This window comes from Festucalex cinctus, chromosome 16, assembly GCF_051991245.1.
Source record: "Festucalex cinctus isolate MCC-2025b chromosome 16, RoL_Fcin_1.0, whole genome shotgun sequence".
Lineage (NCBI taxonomy): Eukaryota > Metazoa > Chordata > Actinopteri > Syngnathiformes > Syngnathidae > Festucalex > Festucalex cinctus.
In genome coordinates this window covers 18,850,207-18,859,086 of record NC_135426.1, presented here as the reverse complement: position 1 = coordinate 18,859,086, position 8,880 = coordinate 18,850,207, and the positions used below count along the sequence as shown (strand labels likewise).

Genomic DNA, 8,880 nt, shown 5'->3' with positions numbered 1-8,880 from the left:
TGAGGGTCAAGACTTGGTTTTAGAGTTTAATTTGGAATTGGGTTATGGTTGAGGTGAGGAAAGACATTATGTGAATGAGAAGTCCCCACGATGATACAAAGACAAACGTGTGTATATGTACATACATATAATTACTTGGTAATCAGTGGCTTACCAATAAAAGAAACAAATAATTATGTGTTGGGTATTGTATTTTTGTCCATTTGGAGGCAATAGCCCAAAGAAAGTGTGTGTTGATGCTCCTTGTGAGTCAGGAACATTTTTGCTGTCATTTTTCCGGCCTGGCAGGTCAAATTGAGTTCATGCCGTCTGGAAAGGAAACGCTTTGTATGTACACGCATGTTAAACATAACCAATCCCGAAATAGAATCAATTCCAGCTGTTGTCAGCGCTTGCTTGGTGTGGATTTCATGGGTGACATCACGAGGTATTACAGGAATGTTTGCTCTTTGTGGAAACAAGAAGAGAAGAAGAGGAGTCGAAGCAAAACGAGGTAAGAGCTGAGGGTCAATAGATTTATTGAGACTTGAGCTTTCGCTGTAAAACAAGTACATCATGACATACTGGCCTCCCACATCTACTAGAGCGGGATTCTTCAAATGAGCTGCATGTATTTTATGCATTTCACATTGACCTTCATATTTGTGTGCATGTGCATTTCAACTTTCAAACGTGATGATGGAGCTGCCAGTGTTGCAGGGACGACATCTCTCCACGTCTCTTTCCTTTTCGCAGCTCTTGCTGAAGATGAGCGGGCTTGCGTTTTTCCTCAATGCTGTCCGGACTACGAAGAGGCTCCTTGATCCCCTCCAAGTTGCTCCTGTCCACGAGGGCATTGAGAAAGCAACGTTGTCAACACTCGTCACAAGCAATTCAAATTATTTCTCTCCCAAGTGGTTCACCATGTCAAATGGTCTTATAATAAATCATTTGTGGTCTTCATCTAGTGATGATAAAAGAATAAAAAGGATAGGAAGACTTTACTATTGAACTCTACACCTTTTTGATGCCTTGCGTCTTTGCAAACATTCAAACAAGCATCTTCTTCATTGCTTTAAATTTATTTTAGCGTCTGTTATTGTTCTATATTTATTTTAACACGATGCTAACCTGGAACCTCCCATATCGTATTTCGTGCCACATGTGGAAATTTTTATTGAATAAAAAATAATAATAATAATAATAAAACGATCTTTGCATCCTTGAATTTTGGGCGAAGTAAAGCTCATTGAATCCTTGAAAACTTAACTTTAAATATACTACAAATGTTTAATTCTATTGTATCAATAAAATGGAATAAATCAAAAGATACAAAGAATAAGGGGTAGACTAGATAAGTTTTCAACTTCTTCCTACTCCCTTTGAACATGCAAATTGTCACCAATGATTGTATACGTTTCTTCTTTCTTGTATTTATTTTTCCTGCTAATTGTTTGTTTATATGTTCAATAAACAAACACACTGTACCAGCTGTTACTGTGATGCGCGCGTTGGCCTCTTAGGGGCGGTGTGGTGCCGTTCTTGGATGAAGTACACACAATGAGATAAGGAACTTGGAATTGAACTCTAATATAACTCGTTTTTCACCGTTTGGGAAGAATTTGTACGTTTCGGTATTATGTTAAGTGTAAGTGTTTTTTTACAGCATTATTTGAAAATTCGTTATTTGAGTCATCACTCCCGAAGTTGATGCTAATTTTCCGTTAGCATGTTAATGTGTCCCTTGACGTTAGCATTGGCGTTAGCAATGTTTTAAAAATGAAGTATGTCTTGTATTTAGATATATATAATATGTGTAACTCTTTTTGCTGTGTGTTTAGTTTGATAGTGAACTCCAACTAGGGTTTTATTCAAGCACGCTCACGGATATCAAAATTAATACGCCGTTCTGCACATGTCATGAATCGTTTTATTTTACTGTATTTTTTTAAAATTTAAATTAATTTATTTAAAGATTGAGAGAAGCCAAAATCTAAATTGGAATTACATGTCAATGAATTGAAAATTAAAAGTGTCTTAAATTGTGTGCGTGAACTGAAGCGTGAGGGAGGCAAATCCTATGGCGAATTTTGTTCTGGCGCGGATGGTTCTGGGACGCCTCTCCCACAATAAATGGGGTCACTCTATTACAGACTATCATGTGTTTTACGGCTCACTGTGGTGTACTGCATGATGACGTCCGGTTCAATGTTGAACAGCAGGTCGTCGTTGTCCCTCCTGACCTCCAGCAGGAGGGCCGTCTCCTCCCGCAGCGCCTTCTGCAGCTGAGCCGTGTTCACCACAGGCCGACCGTTCAGCTTGACGATGATGTCGCCGTCTCTGATGCCGCTTCTGGGAGCCACAAAGAAGAAAGTCATCCCATTTGACCATCACAGTTGTGAAGAAAGCATTCACACACTGGAGTAGGTCTATTTGCCGAACCCTGTTCACTCCAATGTCTAGCTCATTCTGTCCATTTTCATGACAGCAGCTGATGTTTTTTTTTCTTTCACTTTCTTTCACCAGTTGGTGCCTTAAACCGGCCATATTAACCATTTGCTCACACCTGCCCCGTGAAGCAGTTTGTCCAGAAATCCATGCCGATACCGGCTCGACAGTGAGTCCAACCTCAAGTTTCTTACTTCTGCGCTGGGGAGTGAGGAACCACCTCGTGGACGTAGATGCCTCCACCAGGGACGTCTGGGAAGTCGGGCCTCTGCTGTTGTAATTCCTCAACGAGCCTGCAAACAGTTTTGGAGAAGTGAAGTGATTCCTGAGAGTGGCAGGAAAGAGTACCTCGCGAAGGACTTACGCCGGGGTGATGGTGAGCATTCTGATCCCGATGAAACGCTTCTTGACCGGCCTGATGTCTGAAGGAGACGGACGTGGGGGCGGAGGCACATTTGACGTTTCAGCTTTGCCGTACTTGTCCAGGGAGTCGTTGAGGAAGCGAGTGATCCTATCTGAAGGGATGGCGAAGGAGATTCCCGCTGCGACCTTGAGGGTATTGATGCCGATCACCTCGCCGTCCTCAAAAGAAAAGACACTCAGCTAGCTGTGTCTTTGGAAGCAAGCAAGCCAAACAAAGTCTTACCAGATTGACCAGAGGCCCTCCTGAATTGCCAAACTGTGAAGAAGACAACAAAAAGAAAGGTGAGACGTTCCGTCAGCGCGCCCAAATGTTGCCAGACTCTCACGTTGATGATGGCGTCTGTCTGGACGTAGTCCATGTCCGAGTCCCTGAGGCCGAGCTCCTTGCCGTCCCGCTGGGCCGTGCTGACGATGCCGGTGGTGACCGTGTTCTGGAGGGCGAAGGGGCTGCCGATGGCCACCACAAACTCGCCGGGCCTCAAGTCCGCACTGTGACCCAGAAGCAGGACGGGGAGCTCGCTCTGGGATGAGAAATTTTCGGTGTGAAAATAATTGATATAATTGACTTTCCCTAAAAGAATCAAACATATTCTAAAGACAGTCTTATAAAAAAAAATGACTTATAGTAGCTTTGGCACTGATTGGTTCAGTTTGCTCTCTATTTTGTAAATGAATTAATGGGCTGCTCCCTCTAAATTGTAGGCCAGTCTCTTGGGGTAACATGGATTAAATATTTAGAGTTAGACTTCTAATCGGCCAGGGGTGCCGATATTGTAAATACCAATATCAGTATCAGCATCAGCCCTGAAAAAAAACATATTGGTCTAGCTCTAAAAATATTTATATTAGGGCCCAACTGATATGCATTTTTTGAGGCTGATACTGATTTTTGGCAGAAAGAAATACCGATTACAGATTAATCTTCTGATTACTTAAAAAAAAATATATATAATGCATAAAATTAATCCCTTCCCCAATTCCTTTTCAGTGGGTACCACTTAGGCACAAACGTTCACTCTTAAGATTCTCTGCTTTGAATGACAAGTCCATATAAAAAAAAAAATCATGAAGTATACAAGGTTATTGTATAGTTTTATGTGTCAATAATAAAACCATTCTTACTTGTTTACAACTGCTGTAAAGCATTAACCTTTTTGTTTATATATTTTCAACTTGTGTTATTTTCACAAGTCTTGTGACTTACTTGGCTAACAACAATAAGAAAGTGAAATAACAATAGAATAAACTTAAATAATAGCAACTGAAAAAAACAGAACTACTGACTGTTCCTGTGCATTTTGGCCTCTTGGGGGCAGTGTGGTGCCGTGCATCCATGGCATACACACTTAAAGCGAGTACAGAAGAAACTTGCGATTGAATTCTATTAAAATAACTAGTTTTTTACACATTGGGAAGAATCTGTGTCTTTGCGTACCGTTATCTCATCTGTGTGTATGTGTTCCCACAAGATTTGTGTGTGGATGTTCGTTATTTGAAAGAAAAACACTCCTGAAGTCAGTGCTAACTTCCTGTTAGCATTTGCTAATTTCCTGTTAGCGCTAGGCTAGCAATGTTTTAAAAACGAAGCATGTTTTATTTAAATATACAGTGGAGGTAATTCTTAACATGTCCAGTATTTATTTTTACAGTTAACTCCAACTGCATTGTCATTAAACAGCTTAAGGACTTTTAGGGACAACAGAATAACCAGAATAACATACACTACACACTTAGTTGCTAATGCTACGCAAGCAAAATGGTGCATTCAGTGTACTTCCATAGCGTCGGAAACTTCGGTCTTTTTCGACGTTATAAAATAATCGCCCATTTGGCCTAATTGGCCGATTGTTTTGGCCGATGTTTGAAGGCCAATAATCGGCCGATTATAATCGGCGGCCGATTAATCGGCCGGGTCCTAATTTATATAGTACCGGACCAGCGCCAAAACACTCCAGAGTGCCTGGCATCAGTCCAGCCATGCCCGTGACGCCAACTTTGACACTCCTGTGGCACGAACCTAAACCTGAACCCCAACATGATGAACATTTCCCCTTTCTTGCCCAGAAGTGAGCCGCCCTGACCTGACACTTGATAGGCAAACCCAAACTGACCTCAGGGTTAATTTTGATGGTGGCAATGTCTGACTTCTTGTCGATGTCTCTGATGCTGGCTTCATAAACGTTACCGTTATGCATCTGGACCTTCAAGAGAAGACAAAGCTGTTAAATGTGCTTCTTGGTGACTTTTTTTTTTTTTTTTTTTTGTACCTTCAGGTGCTGACGAGCCGACACGGGCGAGTTGCTGGAGACCACGTGAGCGTTGGTCACTATTAGCCCATGCTGGGAAATCACAAAGCCTGAGCCGCTCGACAGGGGGATGTTGCGGCCGAAGAGGGGATGCCTCGGGTGAGAGCGCACGCACGTCAACACATGCTCACGCGCACACAACCGTCAGGAGTGTGTACCTGAGGAACAGTTCTATGTGGACCACAGCCGGGGCGATCTTCTCCACCACGTCGGCGATGAAGTTGAATTTGTATCGAGGGCTGCTAGCGCTTGCTGTACCGACGTTAACGAGAGCACCTGGGGTAAAGTATGTGTGCAGACTTTTACTCAACTGCTTGGGCCATTAACACTATCCCCACTTGGCCTCTTTTCAGTCATTCGAAAGCACACACACACAGATAGCAACTAAGGAAACAGGAAATCCTCCCAGCCCAAAATTGTGGCCGACTGGCCTTATGTTTGCCTTTAATCACTAACCCTCTATTTTGTCTGGCATACATACACACACACGGTCGCTAGTGCGTTGCATATGTAAAGGGCGTGGTGAACTAAAAATATAGGAGTCTTTCTTGCTAACTCTTGCTGGGGTAGATTTTCAGGATTGGGAACTGAGTCATGAAAATAATGAGCAACGGCCAATCAAGGCTCACCTGTTTTCTGGGTTTGGTCAGCATGATTGATCGTTGCCTACTTCCTCAGCACAGGTGATGTCATCATCAGTCGACAGCAAGTAGAAAAAATACTTTTTAAAAAGGTGCTAATTGTACATGAAAGTTAGTAATGAAGTTATCACATTACTTATAGACAAAATATTAACTTTTTACTGCTGAAGATGTCTCAATGTCAAGTATCTCTTTAAGCTTATGTAGCATAGCATGAAGCTAAAGTGATCTGAGGCGGCATGATACATGGTCATGTGCTGCATTATCAGTCACTGTGTAACTATGTCAGGACGTAATTTGGACTAGGACCTGCCCGTCCCTATAGTGACGATGACATCAGCTGATTTTGGTGTGTTTTGGGGAAGGTTCTCAAAACTGGCTGAAGACTTCTTTTCTTTCTTGCTGCTTTGAATGAGTCAGTGAGCAGAAGAAATGGCGTGCGCGTCATTGTGGAATGTGCCAAAACAAATGTGCGAGGCAGCTGTTGGAGCCCTCCTAAAAACACCGACACTCTGGAATAACACGCAGCCACTGGGAGAAACTGCAAATCATGCGGCTTTGTTTATCTAGCTATGCCAGGGACGTAAAGCGACAGGCAACTCAAGTCATTTTCATGTTTCACGTGCAAAGAAGAAAAAATCTGCGTTTTGTTTTCCCGCTCTTCATACCTGTGCTGCTGTGACAGGCTCCAGGTGAGACCTGACTGATGGGGCGGAGCCCCCGCTGCTGCGCCCTCCTGCCGGCAGCCCTCAGCTGGCACGCGTTGGCGTACGTCTTCCCGTCGCTGCCGCACGCCTCCCGGCTCTGCCTGCAGCGGCACAAACCCCGCAGCGGGAGCCGCAGCCCGCCGTCCGGGCGTCGGCACTCCAAGCCGTCCCCGCAGGTCGGGTCGTCCCGGCCGCCGCAGGGCTCGCCCTCGCCGGCGGCGCACACCAAGCAGCAGTTGCAGCGGTCCGGCACGTAGCCGCCGGGGCAGCCGGGGCTCGGGCAGGCGCTCACGTCGCACCTCGCCGGACACTCTGCGCTCCGGGATGGCTTTGGGACAAGCAGCGCCAAAAGCCACACCAACGTCAACATCTGCATTTTGGCTCAACTTAAAGACGCACAAGGTGAGTCGCTGGCGGTGCTTGTTGTGGTGTCGTTTCTCGTGCCGAATGCATCGTCCAGCAGCCTCTGGATTTATTGAGGAATTGGCTTTGTCCCGGCTCTGTTTGCAGCGGGAAACTTCCATCCTGCAGTTCAGGAGGAGGAGGAGGAGGAGGAGGAGGAGGAGGAGGCAGCGGCCCCGGAGGAGGAGCGAGAAAGGTTCTGTTTTCTTATATCCACTTTCACATATGTGCTGACCTCCAGCCTGCGCGGTTTGCTTTTAACGGCACAGTAAAAACAGAATGACTGCTTTCAGTGCACACCAAATGTCTTTATCAAAACAAGTTTTGATTTTGAGCTTTGAAATGCTCATCATGCAACACTTTTCAAATGACTTTAGGCAGCCTGCCTTTGTTTGGAAAAGTATAGTTTTCTTTCCAAGCTCTCTGGATAACGTGAGAGGTTGGATTGTGGATAAAGTTTTGAAAACCAAGCTCGCTTAAATGCAGGCTCTGGATGAAGCGATGCGGACGTTCACTTTTCAGTCAATCAAAAATAAACACTGCACAGATGTAAAATTGCTTATTTAAAATCCAATCACTGCACAGCTTGTGAATGTCACATGGCCAAACTCGGGAAACCGGTGAACCGTGATTGGTTGTTACTTGTTACCAAGGTTATTTTAGTTAAAGGGATACAGTACTTGACTCATTGAGAACAATTTTCAGCAGTGAAAAGTTAATGTTTTGTCCAGAATGAATTTGATAACGTCATTATTTTTCATGTACAATTACCTTTAAAAAGTAATTTTTCTACTTGCTGTCAACTGATGATGACATCACCTGTGTTGAGGAAGTAGGTAACGGCCAATCATGGCTCACCTGTTTTCTGGGTTTGGTTAGTAAACTGAGCTATGATTGATCGTTGCCTACTTCCTCAGCACAGGTGATGTCATCATTCAACAGCAAGTAGAAAAAAGGCTTTTTAAAGGTATTAATTGTACATGAAAAATAATGACGTTACCACATTAATTATATACAAAATATTAACTTTTTACTGCTGAAAATGGCTCAATGAGACAAGTATCCCTTTAACTAAAACTAACGATAAAACTAAAACTAAAATTGAAAAAACAATTTCGTTAACGAAATACAATAAGAATGAAAATGCTTTTTTTAAAAACAAAAAGTAACTGAAACTACATTTTATGTTTACAAAACTAACTAAAACCTAACTATAATTATAGCAAAAATGTCCTTCATTTTAGTCTTTGGTAATTAATTTAATTCATGAGCCTTTACGGATGATTTTACATGTGATTATAAGAACATTTATTTTCATATTAACCGGAATAAGGTGAAAAGAAAGTGTGTCACCCATAAGTGATGTCATTTAGCAGCAGCCAATAGAAAAGCACCTTCAGATGACGTCACTCCCATGGTGCTTTTTAAATATTGTGCACAGGTAATACTTAAAAAAAAAACACAAAAAAAACCTAACACTAACTAAAACTAAACTAAAAGTAAGCATTTATTAAGAAACTAAAACTAATAAAAACTAACAGAACCACCCTGAAAACTAATTAAAACTAACTAAATTTAAAAAACAAAACTCAAAATGAAATAAAAACTAACTAAAATGAAAAATGAAAACTATAATAACCCTGGTTGTTACCCGAGCCTCGAGCAACTGCGATGTCATTTTTAAGTCGACAACATGTGGCAAAATGGCCGCCCCCTGTGATGGATAAAAATGGGAAGATTTTACTGCTCAACAATATTAATCACAATACCGTGTGACATAGAAGATATTGTAAAGCATATTTTTGGGTTGAATTCCCCTTTTAAAATGGCCTATTTCATTCAAATTAGATTACGCTGACATATAGTGCATGAAAAATGCTCATGTCCTTGCATGGTGCCAACCATAAAAATATGCTCAATGAGCTCATGTGTATAATAAAATACCTCCATGTGCTATTGCGAACATTTGTTGAA

At 42.4% G+C, this 8,880-nt stretch overlaps 1 protein-coding gene and 1 long non-coding RNA gene across 2 annotated transcripts; one reads left to right on the top strand and one right to left on the bottom strand.

The window, feature by feature from the left end:
* Positions 1–500: 500 nt before the first annotated feature.
* On the bottom strand, positions 501–7,005 carry htra3b (HtrA serine peptidase 3b). The gene is made up of 10 exons (XM_077500154.1): positions 6,466–7,005; positions 5,315–5,432; positions 5,118–5,250; positions 4,962–5,051; positions 3,177–3,371; positions 3,074–3,106; positions 2,792–3,009; positions 2,622–2,720; positions 2,157–2,331; positions 501–820 (listed from the first exon to the last, which is right to left on the bottom strand). Exons 1-10 carry the CDS (start codon positions 6,878–6,880, stop codon positions 785–787), a joined length of 1,512 nt encoding a protein of 503 aa, XP_077356280.1. The 5' UTR covers positions 6,881–7,005; the 3' UTR covers positions 501–784.
* On the top strand, positions 1,515–7,039 carry LOC144003670 (uncharacterized). Its single transcript, XR_013279037.1, has 8 exons — positions 1,515–1,627; positions 2,199–2,402; positions 2,506–2,803; positions 2,914–3,132; positions 5,124–5,255; positions 5,343–5,437; positions 6,483–6,906; positions 7,015–7,039. It is a non-coding gene; the product is annotated as an uncharacterized LOC144003670 (long non-coding RNA).
* Positions 7,040–8,880: the final 1,841 nt, after the last annotated feature.

What these genes read in the sequence shown, in the direction of transcription:
- htra3b (XM_077500154.1), bottom strand. Translation starts at nt 6,880, where the DNA reads ATGCAGATGTTGACGTTGGTGTGGCTTTTGGCGCTGCTTGTCCCAAAG. An exon ending in AGCCTGTCACAGCAGCACAG is followed by an intron (nt 5,433 to 6,465) that starts GTATGAAGAGCG and finishes ACTTTACCCCAG; the next exon opens with GTGCTCTCGTTAACGTCGGT. An exon ending in ATGCTCACCATCACCCCGGC is followed by an intron (nt 2,721 to 2,791) that starts GTAAGTCCTTCG and finishes AACTGTTTGCAG; the next exon opens with GCTCGTTGAGGAATTACAAC.